Source organism: Zophobas morio, unplaced genomic scaffold (genome assembly GCF_036711695.1).
Source record: "Zophobas morio isolate AGI-343-1 ecotype UQ-CSIRO unplaced genomic scaffold, CSIRO_AGI_Zmor_V1 ptg000021l, whole genome shotgun sequence".
Taxonomy (NCBI): domain Eukaryota; kingdom Metazoa; phylum Arthropoda; class Insecta; order Coleoptera; family Tenebrionidae; genus Zophobas; species Zophobas morio.
In genome coordinates this window covers 11,364,664-11,383,382 of record NW_026972126.1, presented here as the reverse complement: position 1 = coordinate 11,383,382, position 18,719 = coordinate 11,364,664, and the positions used below count along the sequence as shown (strand labels likewise).

Here is an 18,719-nt window from a genome sequence, read left to right as displayed (position 1 = left end):
CTAAAAATTGAAACCCCGGAAAATCTAGAACCGTCGTCAATTTTTTGATATATACAAAGTAATACTATCGTAGGTAATGTGTAGCAAAAAACTGTTGTTGAGTTTCCATAAAAATTTCGCAAAATTGTAACGTTTATGCAAAGTTAATGATCACTTTTTGAATTTAATGAATACAATAATTATGAGATTTATTTTTTTTAATTTAAAGTAAAATTGATTTAATATTTTCGTTTGCGATGACGTTATCAACTTTTTTCAAAGGATGAATATGTTAATTTTCTGCAAATTAAAAATGTATACAGGATAATTTGTTAAACACGCGGTCCACGATACTCCAGTTCTACGGTTATTTGAGGACTATAGTCTAAAATTATTGTTAAATATACAAGTGTTTTGTTTTTAAAGCGGAACACATGACTTACTTTTTTTAATGAAACATCCTATATATTTTTATGTATTCTCATCAACGTGCAACAGTTTATTTTTTAAATTCCGATATTATTTCAATATTCATAAACTTTGTTGTTAGTGGAAGAGTTCACAAAAAAATCACAATAGGGTTATTTTTAAAGTCTGTCTTACAATTGTTATGGAAGGGTTATTAGGGTTTTCTCATGGAAACGCTAGGAAAAAACTGTCCCAGAATTGTGAATCTGGAAGTCATTGAAGACTGTGAAACTGACCAAAGAAATCCCAGCATGTGATAATCATATTCATATATCTGATAATAAAAAATGTTCCTGTTCATTAAATAATGCTAAAAATATTATCAAATGTCTGTATTCTATATGTCCTCAATAAATAACATTAAAATGTGTTTAATTTAAACGCAAAAAAAGTGGCAGGTGTGGGATTCGAACCCACGCTCCCTTTCGAGAATCAGAGCTTAAATCTAACGCCTTAGTCCACTCGGCCAACTTGACTACATTTAAATTTTTGTTTATAAATATGTATTTTCCTACTAAGCTATATAAGAGCATAGTCAGGTTAGAGAATATGTGCACGACGGCTCTTTCTTTGAGTAGCATACATTAACATCATTTTGGATTATACAGGGTGTTTTGTTTTCAAGCCATTGCACACAACTCAGTTTTTTTCAATAGAATGCCATTTATATTTCTACATATTTTAATTAGCTTTTTCCGAAGCTTTATAACCATAGTTTATTTTTGAAATTCCCATGCAATGTTGACACGTTATTCTAATTTTTTTCCACATTGCAAGGCTTCAAAAAATTCAAAATAACGTTATTGTTAAAATTTGTGTTGCAATATTTTTTTGATAAATAAATAGACGTAAACGCTTTGTAATGGTATTAACGAAATAAAATTTTACAGAGTGTTCCCAACAACAAATTTAAATTTTACAAAATTTTCAAATATCGAATTTTCGGTTCTTTCAGATAGAGATAGAGTTTTGATACTTTCGTTTCTTTATTTTTTGTTTTTCCTGTTAATGTGTCGGTGTGTCCTTAAAAAACTAAAACAACTGAGTAACTAGCAACTCTATATATTATTATATAGGTATAGAAAATACTTAACAAATAAGAAACAGAACAAATACAGAGTAAGATGTAATAAAATGCAGGGTGTTCTACTTGAAATATTGATATTTGAAAATTCTTATGATTATTTTTTTATAAAGACTGTATATTAAAACACAATAAAAATAAAAAATAAAGCGCGTAACTTTATTTTATCTCTCCACAAAATATTTTAATCCAGATTTTTAAAATTCCCCTTAACAAAAAAAAGTCCCCTAAAGTTATTTAGGGAAAGCTTCCCTCGCCTCTGAAATACAGGCGAACAAGTACAGATTCTTCGAAAAATTATGAAATTTAGTTTAAGAATTTATTTTTTTTTTGTTATAACCCCTATAAATTCAAATGAAAATATGTGGGAAATATTAAAGTGTAGGTAAAGTAGCATGCTATGCGTATGTTTCGAGTAAGTTTTCCAGGATTTTTGTTTCTATAGGTGTAATGAAATATCAATAATAACGGAACTGTATACTCAAATTTTCGAGAAAATAGGGTGAGACGTTCTTAATTTAAAAAAATAAATAAATAAATAAATTGCCTCATTCATTAATTTTTTGAGTCACCTTCATTATATAAGTAATTCTTAAAAATATGAATTCGTAAACCACACATAAATAGATTCATAATATTCTATACATATGTTTTAGATACATTGGATTTATTCGGCAATTTTTTTTTTTGATTTATCAGTTTTAAAGTTTAATTGTAAAATGTTATACAGTTTTTATTTTTTTCCTAAAAATCTGCACAGTCAACACAGATTCATAAACCTACAAGTGCCAGGAGTATCTTCTTCTATAAAATTTGAAAAACATTTACTATTGTTAATTTTGGAGATGTCATCACGTCATCCCATCGTTGGAGTCGTTTAGAAAAATTTTGGTTAGTGTTTTACTATCCACATCCTAACATAGGTATAAAATTTTACGAGATTACCTGTCTAATAAAAATTGACAGACGACAGACAGATAGATAGACAGAAAGACAACAGATAGATGGAAACGGGAAACCATTAGGGATCCAAAACGTCGAGAAAACTTAAAAGCGGCAGATCGCCCGTTGGACTCGATTACTATACCGGGTTAAAGCATAACCAACTAAACACTAGCAAAGATGTTCAAGATTTCTGTCTTGTGCATATAAGTAAGTTCGTAATGTAACCAAATTTTGATCATTTTTTGTAAAAGTTAGTCAAAAGTACTTGCTCAAATAAAACTGATTTTGGCAATGACATGCCCTCTAAGAAAAGAGAGGGTGGGTGGGCGGGGCTAGTAGTTACCAACATAAAACTGATTTTGGCAAAAGTGATACCTTCTAAGAGGTTCCCAAAATAATACACCAAGCGTCTCCCGAATTAAAAAAAAAAAACACACTGCGGCACTCAAGACTTTTTCAAATTCATAAAAAATAAAACACTAAACGCTCAAAAGATTTTTTCAAGTTCATCCAGCAAAACATAACATCAGATTCCTCACACGACCTAAAATTAACTGTGAACATTTTAAACGTAGGGTTTTGAAAAATTTGACAATTTTTGAAACGTCAAACATTTTTAACTGCTTACTCGATTTTTGCTGATTTGTACCGTCGCTTTATATCAGGCAAACATTGTTGTCAAATGGAATTTTATCACATTATTACAAAAATAACACAACCATATCTTTGTATAGTTTCCCCAGTTCTCATTCGGTTTTATGATAGTACCTCATTGTGGAAAATTTAACTTTCTTAAGAATAGATTACAACTGCCGGTGATAGGACAGTCATAAATACAGATTTAACCATGCTGTTACCATTGTACAGTACAATGGTTAAATCCATATTTATGACTGTCCTATCACCGGCACTAGTAGTCTATTGTTAAGGAAGTTAACTTTTACACATCATAAAACCGAATTTAGAACTGGGGAAACTATACATTCTAACTGAAATGGTAATTAAACATGGCCACGGGCGAGAGAAACATTAATAAAAAGTTGTGTATTACCTAACTTTTCAATCGACTGAAAGTTAGGTTGGCGAGCGCAGGTTCGAATTCTGCACCTGACACAGTAGTTGAATTTTTTTTTCTTCAAAATGTGTGTTGTATAACTAAAATTTAAAATTCCTGACGTCATCGATATTAAATGTTGAACAAAATATTACAAATCATTGTAAACATTTTTATAAATTTGTTAACACTAAGCGATCTACTTAATAGAATTAATATGTGCAAAAATGGAATGCTAAGCCTATCTATAAAAAGTATTAAAACGGAATCTAAATTGAGGTTCCAAATTATAGAAGTGTTTCACTGTCGTCTGTTTAATGCTGTTTTGGATTGTATAATTGCACAGATTATTTCTTGTCGGGTAATAACTGACGAACAACATGGTTTTATAAAAGACCGTTCAACGATGACAAATCCTTTTGTGTTAAATAGCTTGGAAAATAGTGGTGAAGTGGATTGCGTTTGCACTGATTTGTTAAAGGCATTTGACCGAGTAAACATAAAAAGATTGATCTTGAAATTAAATCACTTGGGTATTGGTTATCCCCTATTAGCATGACTAGAATCGTATTTGACTGATAAAACAATTTGTAGAAATCAATGGAATTAAATTACACTTCATCAGGTCTGCTTCAAGGCTCCCACTCGGCTCAATATTGTTTATTATAATGTCTTTCTACCTTAAATTTAATAGTTTTTATTCTGATGATGATTATATGCGGTGATTTTTTAAATTTCTGCTCTAGTTACTCCTGACGCTTACGTCAGCAGTGAAACATGTTGCTCGTATGGTTTAAATTTTACTCACAGCTGGTTATTTGTTACAATTTGAATATCTACCGCAATAATTAAATTTCACTGTTTTGTAGTATTATTGACATTTTTTTAAACACTTCTATGATATTGTAGAAATACACCGAACGAAGAGCTATCCATCTATCAACTAGTGTGGACACACCTAAAAGCGAAACTGAAATTTTTCCCTCGAAAATGAGATTTATCCCCGAACTTCGAACATATGCATAACACTGTTGTTTACGAGAACCCGGAGGGGTGACCCGACTTTTTGCTACCCTCTCGGTTCGAGCGCCCGGCTAAAATATGGCCGCTTTTTCCCTTCTATCTATTAATCGGATTGATTCCGTTTGCCGATAAATCGTCTTAAAAACGCGCGGGAAAAAGCGAAAATCGCCTGCTTAATCCGTTTATCTAGTCACGCACGAAGGGCTTTACGTTTGTATTGGATTTTTTCTATTCTGACTGTTGTGTCGTCCTAGCACTTAATTATCGGGCGGAGGCGGCGTGAGCTTGTTGAGCTTGTTTACTACAGGGTGTGTGGAGGCGACAGCGGTGTACATGACATGTGATATAAAGAAAACATGTAGTGAACATCACAATAGGCAAGAAATATAACACACAATTTTAAGTGTAGGAAATTTGGGTAAATTTAGCTCCGTTATAACAACTGGCTGGTTTTTTGTGGTGAGCGACAGTTGCGGGAAATTCGGAACGATACGAAGAAGGGAATTTTATGTTTTCTTGACATTTCACGGCCCACAGGTTTTCTATTTCCGCCTGTCTGTCCGTAGTCTCTTTAATATTATCGCGAGGATGGTTATCATCCCCTTCAAAGATGGATGACGTCATCTCGAATCAAACACTTTTAGAGAAAATCTTACTTGCAATTAGCTAATAATTAACAGTTTTCCCTTCTAAAAAGTTGTTTGCTGCAGTACACTAATTATCGTACATCAAAGTTCCGGCGGTAGCTTTACCAGTGGGGTCCGTCCCTGCGGCGGAGGAAGTGTGGCAGACATACGCGATTTCCATCTCCGTTGGGTCCCTTGACGTTGCACCCCCAAGACAAATACGTTGGTTGTTTACATTACGGTGATGGTTGGATGGAAAGCAATTGGGCTCACCGATATTGTTCCACTATCGTGAGACATTTAATATGCACACAATACAAGCTTTTATCAATGTGGTACGCTTATTTTGCAACAAATTTGCCATCAGAAATGTAATTGAGTGACTCGGCTGACGGCTCATTATCGATAAAATCTCGGACAAGATCCATGAGCGTTTATGTTGTTAATATGCGGGTAGCTGGTATCTGATTTATGCACTAGTGGTCAAGATAACGAGAACTGTAACGTGGAGCATTTAATGGAGTAATCTGAGCCAGTAATTTGATTTTTATAGGAAAAATGAGGTTTACGTAGACTATGGAAGTGGGGTCTGGTATCAGTGATGTGAAGTGTGTAATCAGTCGTTAAGTATGTTGTAATCGCCTGCTTTAACGCTGCTGAACTCTACGATGATTTACAATGCTGTTTGATACATTTGTAAAATTTTATAAATTCTTTTAGTATTAAATAACACACAAATCTGGGGAATAACGGTAAAGATATTATTACACTTTTGTTCATTAGGGAGTTTCAAATTAAATTTATACGTTGAATTATTTGTTTTTCAATATATTCATCTGCAAAATAAACATCTAAATGTTATCATGACTGCGCATTTAAAATACGGCCAAAAATAAGTGAAAATTACTGCAATATTCTGTATTAACTTTTAAGACCCTTCATAGCGTAACTAACCGCAAACTCCAGTAAAAGTTTGTATACCAACAAACTTCTTTTTGCTTGCGGAGAGATCAATGCCGGACTCTATAAATTTGTAAACCTGTTTAAGCAGATTTCAGGGAACGTTATGTTATTTATTTCTTGTAAGTTTTTTTAAATGATCAATATTTTTGCCTGCAAAATACATTATACTTTGTTTTCATTTTCGCAAATTCGAAGAAGGGTTTAATTCTTGTTGACACAACATAACCTAGCTTTCAGGTTATGTTGTGAAATTGTGAACTAACCACAATAATGCACATTTTTAAGAATAAAGTGATTTAAAATGACATTTCTTCATTGAATAAGAATAAGTTCTCAATGGCAAATTTATCATATTTTTAGAACTGTATACAGGGACTCAAAAAATTAATGAATGAGTCAATCTATTTTATTGATTGAAGCAGAAACGTCTCATTCCATTTTTGTGAAAATCTGGAAATACTGCATAAATTTTGATGACGTCATCACAAAATTTTATAATGGAAAGACTCACTTTAAACTACACATAACATGTCTGTCTACCTTTACTTAAAGATTATATAACTTTATTTTAATTTATAGGTGTCATCATAACAAAAATAAAATTCGCATATTTAAATTTTATAATTTTTCGAAAAAGTTATTCATTGTATTTCAGGGGTTAACCTACATCAGTCTGTTTTTTTTTTGTTCCTGTTTGAACTCAATTAGTTTTACCTTTTTTCCGCGCTTTTTTGTGGTGTTTTTTTGCCATATTTTTCGTTTTCTTTTTCTTTTTTGTTGTTTTAAATTTTTTGTATGGTTTCTTGGTACATTTTTTTCATCGTTTTTTATCGCTTTTTATCGTCCGTAGTTATTGCCTCTTTTTTGAAGCCTTTTTGTCGCCTATTTTTGTCTCCTCTTTTTCGTCTTTTTTTTTGGTTTTAATTTTTGTAGAATTTTTCCGTCATTTTAGTCTTTTTCCCATTTCTTGTGACTCTCTTGTCTTGTCTTTTTGGCAAAATTGTTCCCTTTTTTGGCCCTTTTTATGGCCTTTTGTTGTCGCCTCTTTTCGTCGTCTATGTATATTTGTTTCCTCTTGGTCTTTTTTTGTATGAGTGGCCCCCTCTTTTTCATTTCCCCGTTTTTTTGTCGTTTTTTTTTTGCAAATTTTTGGTCCGTTTCTATCATCGTTCGTTGTCCCTCTTTTTCACTTTTTATCGTATATTTCTCCGTTTTTTTTTTGTCTCGTTTTTCTTTTCTAATTTTTTTGCCTCGTTTTTTTGACACATCTATTCACTTTTTGGTTGGTCCCTTATCATACCTTTTAGTTGTCGTCCCTTTTTCACTTTTTTTTGGGCCATTTACCACCTCCTTTGGTACCTTTTTGTCGCCCTTTGTTGTCACTTCTTTTCCGTCTTTTTTTTGTTCCCTTTCCGTGTTTTTATTGCGCTTTTTGATCCCTTTTCTGTTCGTCTTTTTTTTGAGATTTTTTTAGCTTTTTTGGCACATTTTTGTCTCCGTTCTTCTTCTTTTTCCGATTTTATACCTATATGTTTTATCGTCCTTTGTTTTTGCCTTTTTTGGCGTCTTTTTCGTATTTTATTGTTGTATGCTAACCAAAATTTAGCCAACCATCCCCACCAACAATGACGTATGACGTCATCTCCAAAATTTACAATTGTATACTTATTTAAATTTAATATAATAACATATTTCAAAAAATCAAAATTGTATTTATCCGTTTATTTCCTCCCAAAAAACTAATTACGGCATTTCAAAATTTTGCCGAATAAATCCTATCCAAAATATGCAAAATATTATGAATTTATACCTGTGGAAACAATGCATTCATACTTTTTAGAATTACTTATACAGCGCCACTCTAAAAAATTGGTCCCAGGTTGCTTCGACAGAACTTCCCTCGCCCTTGAAGTATAGTCCAAAGAACTCCGCTTCTTTGAAAAATTATAAAAAAAATTGTTTTCTGATAAGTGATATCTTTTATATACAGGGTGTCCCAGAATTCGCGCCATTCCCGTGAATGACATGTTCCCTGTCCCGAACTGTGCCGTAATTCGCAAAAAGAATTGTCCAGGCTTTAACCGTGTGAGAACTGGAAGCCGATTAAGTTGACCAATAGAGAGGCTGCTTTTATATCCGAACGTTTCTATGTTCAAAGTTACCTATGCCAAGAACAAAAAATCCAGTAATGCTAAAGTTGAATGAATTTTTTTCGAATTCCCCTCCGTCAACAAAAGGAAACAGAAGTGTGGTTATAAATTTAATCATGTTGACAATTGTTTGTCATAAACTGTCACGAAGTTCATCACTGACCTGAACAGACGCTTCTGCCCCCAAAGATGACTGATTAATGTACACAGAGACGTCAAGGTTTACTTTAAGGCAAGTAGCATGGGACAGAAGCTATTTCTGCTGCCATTCTAGTTAAATTGTGTTTAACTGGGCTGTACATGTCATAAAAGAAGCTGTTTCATTTCATCGTAGGCAAATAATACATTTATTACTATTCGACATAGTGTAGATACCGAAGAGCAGGTATTAGAAGTCATTTTCTTAGAGCCCCGTGAATAATGTGTTGTTCTTTTTAACGAAAAGTAGTGCATTTTCAGAATTCACTATGCATCATATCCCTGATATTAAGTTTATCGTTATTTCTAAAAAAGAGTACCACATGTTCATTTAAAGAACGTAATTAAGTGTACTAAAACATAAATATCGCTTTTGATTAATCGGTGCTTATGATTTTCAATAAACAGTATCAATTTTTACCGAACAGCTTTGTTGCTGATACCTAATCTAAGCAACGAAAAAAGAGACGAGACTCCACTTCTCTGGTGTATTGAAATCATAAGTATCTGCTGTGGTGTCAATCAGGTGGGGGAGATACTGAAAACGGAGACTTATTCAAGAATAATATTGATGGAAGCGGATCCTAGGAGAAGTGTTCACTGCGTAGCGCAAATGAGTGGATGCTCAAGATCGACCACTCATCGTATCCTTCAAGAAAGAAGACTGCATCCTTACCATTACACGAGAGTGCAGCATCTGGGACCAACCGACTACCCGATTCCAGCCCATAGATTAATAGTATTGCTCTTGATATGCTCTCATGTTAGCGAAATGTGGATTTTCGTTTGCCCAGAAGTGCCAATGGTGCGCATTAAATATTCCTTTTCGGAAAAATGAACATTCGTCGGCGAAAAGAATGTGCCGTGAAAAATCAGGATTTAGTTCATTTTGTCGCAGTAACCATTCAGCAACATGCACTCGTCGCGCAGTCGGCTCATCGCAGATGCTGCACTTTCGTCAATAGTAAGGATACAGATTTTTGTCTGTAACGATGCATGATCGATCTTGAGCATCCATTCATTTGTGCCACTTGTTCTTCACCGTCTACGCGTATAATCCGTGTAGCCCCAGGAAGGCCTTTCCGAATAGGCTAAAAAGATATATCTTCTTTTGCTGGATGCAACAAACGACGAAACACATGCTGGTCAAGGAGCCGATGGTTGGGGAAAAGACCTGTATATTCGCGCACAGCAGTGGCTGCAGAGCGTTTACATTCTCCATAAATTAACATCATTTCCAAATATTCTTTATACTAGTATGAATAAGACATCAATAACTTAGTACTGATTTGTATTGTCCTTAAAAAAAAATGCAACTAAACGATTTTTGTCACATTTTTTATTCGTATCTTTTCAATCTCTAGAAAGTACTCACAACTTTAAAGAAACTGTTTTAAATCATCATGTGCAACATCAATATTATTCTTGAACAAGTCTCCGTTTTCAGTATCTCCCCCACCTGATTGACACCACAGCAGATACCTATGATTTCAATACACCAGAGAAGTGGAGTCTCGTCTCTTTTTTCGTTGCTTAGATTAGGTATCAGCAACAAAGCTGTTCGGTAAAAATTGATACTGTTTATTGAAAATCATAAGCACCGATTAATCAAAAGCGATATTTATGTTTTAGTACACTTAATCAGTGCCGAAACTAGCTATAGGCGGAGTAGGCCCTTGCCTAGGGGCGCCAACGACAAGGGGCGCCAAATTCGTCCAAAAATTATGTTATACTAAACAAAAATGATTTTTTTGTTTCTTTTTTTATATTTTATCATACTTAGTATCTGTTTTGTATACTTATTAAAAAATATAAACAAAATTCTTCTGTTAAATTGCATTTTTTATGTGTAAAGGAGGGGCGCCTAAAGCAAAGTTCGCCTATACCTAAATATTCTCTAGTTACGGCACTCCACTTAATTACGTTCTTTGAATGAACATGTGGTACTCTTTTTTAGAAATAACGATAAACTTAATATCAGGGATATGATGCATAGTGAATTCTGAAAATGCACTACTTTTCGTTAAAAAGAACAACACATTATTCACGGGGGTCTAAGAAAATGACTTCTAATACCTGCTCTTCGGTATCTACACTATGTCGAATAGTAATAAATGTATTATTTGCCTACGATGAAATGAAACAGCTTCTTTTATGACATGTACAGCCCAGTTAAACACAATTTAACTAGAATGGCAGCAGAAATAACTTCTGTCCCATGCTACTTGCCTTAAAGTAAACCTTGACGTCTCTGTGTACATTAATCAGTCATCTTTTGGGGCAGAAGCGTCTGTTCAGGTCAGTGATGAACTTCGTGACAGTTTATGACAAACAATTGTCAAAATGATTAAATTTATAACCACACTTCTGTTTCCTTTTGTTGACGGAGGGGGATTCGGAAAAAATTCATTCAACTTTAGTATTACCGGATTTTTTGTTCTTGGCATAGGTAACTTTGAACATAGAAACGTTCGGATATAAAAGCAGCCTCTCTATTGGTCAACTTAATCGGCTTCCAGTTCTCACACGGTTAAAGCCTGGACAATTCTTTTTGCGAATTACGGCACAGTTCGGGACAGGGAACATGTCATTCACGGAAATGGCGCGAATTCTGGGACACCCTGTATAGTAAAAACCCGTGGTGTAAATAACAAATTCCAAGGAGGTGCCGTCCGCCGGCATAGGGATAATATAAAAAGTTTTCAAAGCAAATAACCAACGGAAAAGAAGTGTATTATTATCATCAGTGTACATGCTTAACTTCGATTGTTTATGTTTATATTTCTAAAGAATGTCACGTAGAATTTTTTTTAAATTGAATGAGCCCTCAAAACAGAGGACCTATAAAATGATTAATTAACCCACAGTGGAGCAAAATATTTTGAATATGATTATTATTATTCTTATTATTTGATCATAATTAAATAAAGATGTGGGTATTCTCACATTTTCTACAAAACGAGGTTCTTAATCTGAGCAGTAAAGAATTGGTCGAAGGCTATAAGTATAATCCGACAAATCCAGCTCTTGAAAAATATAGGAGTATAAAATTTGATTTTACGATTTTCGTTTTGTAATAAGCGCTATGAAGTAAAAACCAGACGCATAAATAACCCTTGTCCTTCAGCACTAGGTAATAGCAATCTGAACCTCAAGTGTTCATTTATATTTATACATACGAAAGAATGTCACGTAGAAAATAGTGTGATTTGAATGAGTTTGTCTTCTCAAAACAGGACTAAAATTATTATTAATTAAACTACAATCTAACAAAATGTTATGAATATTATGTTTCTTATCTAATCATTATTATATATATAAAGACATGCATATTCTTTACGTGTTCGACAAAATGGGGTGACTCATTCTTAATCTGACCAATAACAGATTTGTGATCAAGTCATCAACATAATGCTACTCACATCACAAAAGAAAAGTAGTCATAGCGGACTACAAATGCAAAAAAAAAGGGAACGCCAGTTAGGCATCGAACCCACAACGGCAGGTCGTACGGATTCGCCGTAAGTCGCCTACTATCCGTTCTAGCCTATGCGCCACGGCGACTCATACGCCGTGTTGGTAGGTAATATAATGTTATTATACCTTGCAGATGTTTTTGCGAAAATTTGAATTCGTACACTACAAGCATAGACTAAATTGTTGGTGGGGATGATTATCCAAATTTTGGGTAGTATTTACCGATCTATATGATATTTCTAATATACAAACAAAATTTAACAACAATCGGTCCAGTAGTTTCGGAGATTACTTGTCTAATAAAAATGGATACAGACACCAGACAGACAGACAGACAGACGAAAGCGGGAGGCTGCTTTTTTCGTACTGTAGGGGTTATGAAACGTCAAGAAAATATAAAAGTGGTTATTCAGCCGATGGACTCGATTACTATACTTTTTAGCTTACGTTCGGGAAGTAAAAATTGACAAATGAGGCAATTTATTTAATTTTCCCAAAAATTTGAGTAAACAGTATTGTTATTATTATATTAATATTACACTGTATCTATGCAAATTGATATCTGTCTTTGCGTTAAAAATAATATTGATGACGTCACCTGAAACATACGTATAGCATGCACATATGTTTATTTTAACTTATAGGGGGTATTCGCAAAGTTTAATTTTCTAGTTTTTCGAAGAATTTATATTTACTTATCTCTCTGTACGAAAGTTCTGTCTAAATAACTTTAGACCAATTTCTTAAATGTCGTTATTATTATTTTATATTTTTTATAATTTGCATAAAAAATTGAAAATAAATAAAGCATGTAAAATCCCTGAACATATCCAGTTAAAAAAATGCAATAAAGTCATCCTTTGATAAAATATTCCGTTACTCCGTTGCGGTAAATTTAGTAAATCAATTGTAAACTGAATCGAATATCCAACATAATCTTGTTCAAGGATTACAGCATTATAAATTTTCTTGATTATACGATATGCATATTCGTAACGATCAACGTGCCGACACCCACGTAATGTGTGCATTATTCAAATATCTAACATTTCTTTAAACAAAAATAGTAAATAATGTATCAATTATAATCATTCAGCACTTATATTAACTACCACTAATTTACAAAGTGTATTTTCGAGAAAGCCACAAGTATGATTACTATAATTTGTGTACAACATGCTGAAATTACGGGTTTAAATTTCAACGGTGGTTTTCGTTCGAAATTTCGATTCATAATTAATAACTTGAACTACTTTGTGTACTTAACCCTAATTTAGCTCCACACGTACGCCACAAAAACTTCTCAACATCAACGTAGTTTTAAGTATCCAAAATTTATTATGAGTTCTCGTGCTTACGCTTAATAAATTTCTGCATAATATGAAGCAGGTATTAGTCGCTGAACTTTATATTCACGGTAAGGTCGTGCTGATACGACGATTACGACACTTGCTCCATAATGATAAAAGCCATAAGGCTATATATAAAGAATTATAATTACAGTGAAGTACAGGTTGTTGGACCTACAAATACATTCCTATTAATAATAACCGATTAAAAAATTGCTAATTACCTCGTTAAATATTAACTTAAGTGGCACTTGTTCAATGAATCAATACTGAGAGTATAGAGGTATTCATGTCAATATTGTTTCAGAAGTCGATTTTACCATTCATTACTTCGTTTCTAATAAGACTTGCCGGCACAGCGAGCGATTACAAACTAAATTTTTAAATAGAAAAACGGTGAAACAAAATCTCGAAGTAGTTTCATGGTATCAAATTTGGCAACTGTGTATTAATTATCTCACTAATAACGCATCTATTAAAATCTTAGTTTACAGACTTGGATTGACGTCTTCTGAGTTCGCCGCGTCAATCACAGCTTAAGTTCGTCTTAATCCTGTTTGCTAATGCCTTCGCCACTCGCGATATTTTGACGCAATATTAATTATAGCATAAAAAATGAACACGTTCTGCTCGGTTTTGCTTACCTTATCTATGCTAAAGAGACCTCCTGCCATGGTCGGGCTGTACACCGGTTCGGCGGGATTCTTGTGTCTTTTTTTCTCATGATCGGGCACCGCGTGCCAATTGAACTGGAGATTCCAATCGAAGCCGCCCACATTAACGCCGCCGCTGTCATGAAAATGGTACTCGAGTGTAGTGTCGTCGATCACGTCGATGACAGGGCACACGACCGTCGTGGGATCCCTGGCTATGCGGTCCAGCAAGGGCTCTATCCAGCCCGTGGTGCATTCGCAGTGCGAATCGAGGTAGGTGAGGACTTCGCCCGTGGCGTGCGTAGCACCTGAATACGTATTAAAAGTTAAATTAATTCAATGTTGAATATAATTCAGTTAGTTATTATAATAAATGAGGCTACCTAACCGAGCAAGAGCTAACCTTCGTTTGTAAATTGATTTATGTCAGTACGCAACCAACATTACACATGTCTTTGTTTAATTGCATAATCTGAAAAGAATTCGAAATCGAGGAGACATACGTTTAAATTCGCATAGCATTCTTTGATCTAAGTAATTAATCAACACACGGTAGAAATTTGAAAATTATATGACTGAGCAATAGTTAAACGACCTGCTTCTAACTTCGATTTTACAGCCCCGTCTGAAACGTAGCGCTCTCCAGATATTTCTTCTAATAAATTGTTTTCTCAACACTTTCTAGTTTTTAGAAATGATAGTACTGCTGTTCCTATTATACAGGGTGATTTCGAAATATATGCAATAATTGTAATCACGACATCACGTACCTTAGTAATGTGCAAATATAGAAAAAACAAATTAAAAGTAGAATGCACCATGCTCGATGCGATCCCACTGATCCACTTTTTGTACAATAGATAGAAAAACGTTCGAATAAAAACGATGTAAACACTTTCAGTTTCAATTAAAAGAAAAACCGACTTCTTGCTGGTTATCATTCGTTTTTCCGATTTTCATCGGACCAAATGTGAGTGTTGTGGCTGTTGAAAACAGCTTTCCTAGTGAATCCTGCTTCATCCGTAAACAGAATGCAATTTAAAAAGTTAGGGCGTTCACGACTTTGCTGTAAATTACACGACGTGGAAAATGAGCGCGTTCCAAAACTTGCAATTTTTGAACGTGGTATGTATGGATCTAAGTCTTGTTCTTTTAATGTACGATACACTACAAACTGTGAAACTCCAATTTCAGCTGGAACTGGACGAGTGCTGATGTCGGGTTCTTCTTCGCCGCGTTCCAAAATTTGTTCTTCAGCTTGCAGTATTCGTTCGGCCACGTTCGTGAGTTTGAGGCTTGAAGGTAAGATGCGGAAAGCGCTCGATCCACAATTCGCGGGCTAACCTGGCGTTTCCATCAGCCACGCCAGAAAGTATTACTAAAGTATTTTTTATTGCATACATTTCGAAATCAGGGTGTAGATTGTATCTGTGTGAAAATTTCTTCAACGTTTAAAAATATTCTTCTCATAATATATAGTCTATATTCCTCCTTCTATCTCATTCGATGAGTATGAACTTTTTTTAGATCTCCTAAGTAATGTTGAGGAAGTTTATTACAACCAAGTAATTATCATCGGTGACTTTAATGTTCTTTTATTTGTAATTAATTCTTAATTTATCCCACTATCCCCTAATATCTACAATCGATGTCTTGCTTTTATTTTCTCCAATTTAACTCCTGATGTCGATAAATCAATCAATCCACTAACCGTAGAAGATCGTTACCATCCAGCGTTGGAAATACAAAGTCACTAATATAAAGTCAGCTTCAAGTTAAAGCTATTTGTAATTTTCAAATGAATTCAAATTCAAAACATTTCAATTTTACCAAAGCCAATTTCATTAATTTATATAGCTCCATTCTGCTACCGACTGGTCAGTTCTGTATTTTATGATTTATTGTAGTTATAATGTTATAAATCATTCGAATCCTCCGTATCAATCTCTAAATTTAATAACAGATTTTTTCAAATTTTCCATCTTGGGTTTAACCAGGATCTTATTAATTGTATACAATTTCATAATAAATAACTACCAACTCCTTTGAAGCAATAATTGTTATTGTTTATTTTACTTTTCATTAATACAATATTACATTTTGCCTTTTTGTTTTAATATGTGCAGAATTTTTTTCACGACATGAAACTTAAAACATCTTTAAAATGGAAAATTTGTATAAGGAAATATCGATTTTGCAATTAGGCTCCCCCTCTCGGCCTGACAACGATGGAAGAATTTATCACAATCGAGCTTGGGATGGATATGGGTGGGGCTTAATTTAACATAGTATTGTTTGAACAACACGATACTCAAAAAGGTCTTTTTTATTTCTTGTTGAGAAATAAGACTTACGCAATTAAGCTCCGCCCTCTCCGTCTACGACGAATAAAAAAATCATCAGAATAGAGATAGGGCGGGTGGGCGGGGCTATATTTTGCCCTTTTTAAAATATACATAGCCATCTTTTCACAACAAGAAACTTAAAACATGGTTACAATGGTACATTTTTGCAAGGAAATATGGCTTTTGCAGCTATGGGGCAATTATCGATATTTCCTTATACAAATTTTCACACATTAAAACAAACATGCAAAATGTTATTTATTTAAAATGAAATCTCTTCTGATCCGTAGAAATTTTGGTCGTATAATAAGAAATGGAGGGCGAGAATTCCAGGTTTCATAAAAAATCTGAAATATCTATACCTGTTGACATTGTCGATGGTTTTAGCACATTTTTTTAATAGTGTTTTTACTGCCTCTGATCCTAATTAAACATTCAATTCCTCTGGCTGTGAATTACCCAATTTAATTCTTACGATTTTACAAATTTCGTATCGTTTCTGCTGGTTTTGATAAAATACTTAATTTTTTTTTTATTATTAATAGACTGTGCGTATATACAGAATCGCTAAAACGCAGTTGAATGTCGCGGTTTGTTGAATCTTTTTGAAATTTGTGCTGTTCCTAAGAATACTCAAGTTATATTTTCTGCAATTTTTTCAAATTTTATACTTCATTTGTTTTTGAGATGCAGGGGTAACTTGATTCTTTTTTAAATAGCACTAGTAGTCAAATGTTCCGTTGTTAAATTGTACTCCCTCCGTCCGAAAATATAGTATACATTTAAAATTTATTTTTATCCGAAATTATGGTATACATTTGTAACTTTATTTAATAATAATACTGTTACGTTGAACGGGCGAATAAAATTGGCGTGGGTAAAACTCAACAATTTATTTCCCTACCAACTCGAATATACACGACTAACTATTACAGCGATTATGTACAAACTATTTCCGGCGCAGGTGGCCTCTATTTAAACCCATACTTCGGCAATCGAGGTCTTTCTCGAATATCCATCGCGATTTCTGCTTCCAGGCTTTCGAGCGCCGCTTCTAGACGTTTCTGCACACGTCGCGTACGACCAGAAAGCTCTCGACGGCCATAAGCGTCGTACCGGGGCGGGGTAAGGGTGTACTTCGTAATAATAATATTATAACAACAATACATTTCAATTTATATGCAATGAGACTTTATTTAGAGCTTCCGGAGAACATACCAACCTCGTTGGTACCCTTCCCTCACGACGAAGTTTGGATTTATTAAAATGAGGAATTTTATGCTTAAAATTAAATAAATAAATAAATGAAAAAGAAATACATCAGATTATTATAATATATATCTAAAATCTCTTATTTTTTAAATTCAGTGGCTATCGATTTATTTTGTTGTTATTGTAGTAATTTTCTTGGTCACTTTTTTAATAGAAACGAACGTAGATCTCAGTCCACTATTTATAACATGTTCCATTATTATACAAGTTGCAAACAAAATTACTTGATTCTAATTTGCTGGTTATCACTCGTTAATTATAATAATTTTGTAAAACATATACCATATTTCCGGACAGAAGGAGTACATTTTTTCTGAATTTAGAAATGCAACGCATAAATTATTTTATTTTTACCTAACATGGTCAAATAAATTCTCAAAATAAAAATACTGAAAATCAGAAGACGGACCTAGCCTTGACAATACTATTACCTGTCATAGTCCTGGCGTGGGACACTTCATTCAAAAATCATACTAGTGCCCAATCATTGTAAAAATGATAGAACTGAAGGTACATAAACTGAAATAAAGGTGTCAGCCTAACCGATTGATTTAAATGCTGCTTCCAAATAATTTACAAAATATTCTAGAAATAACAATATATTCCGATTTAATTATTATCAATATTATTATTGAAAAAAATTCAAATTAACATTTAAAAACAATAATTTTACAACAATTGAATTATTTGCTAAACAACGCAATTTTGTATCTAATTCCTTTTCACCTGGGTCTGAGGTACCGCAAGGTTCGAACCTAGGACCATTACTGTTTACCATTTTTATCAACAACGCGGTTGATGTAATATCCAGCTAAAAGTTACTCTTTGGTGATGACCTGGAGCTTATTCGTGATATAAAACCATTAACAGATTGTGCACTTTTGCAAAATGACAGAAATAGACTAATTTCATACGGAAATAATAAATTCAGAGATTTCTCTAATGATTTTGTTTAACTCTAGTTAGATCTCGCTTAGAATATTGTGCTTTGATCTGGAATCCTATTTATGCCACCCAAATTCATTATCTGGAGAGAATACAAAGAAAGTTTTTGAAATTTATTTCATATTTGATAGATGGCGTCTGTCCACCTCGATGCTTTTACGTAGATTTAATTGCATCCTTCTAAGCAC

At 33.6% G+C, this 18,719-nt stretch overlaps 1 protein-coding gene across 4 annotated transcripts in view; it reads right to left on the bottom strand.

Moving 5' to 3' along the window:
- LOC135133290 (putative polypeptide N-acetylgalactosaminyltransferase 9) overlaps window positions 1–18,719 on the bottom strand; it is a 220,373-nt gene that overhangs the window by 86,716 nt on the left and 114,938 nt on the right. For all 4 annotated transcript variants that reach the window (XM_064061646.1, XM_064061642.1, XM_064061643.1 and 1 more), the window contains one exon: window positions 13,961–14,277. In XM_064061646.1, the coding sequence (XP_063917716.1) occupies window positions 13,961–14,277 (317 nt within the window). The remainder of the gene's footprint in view (window positions 1–13,960; window positions 14,278–18,719) is intronic.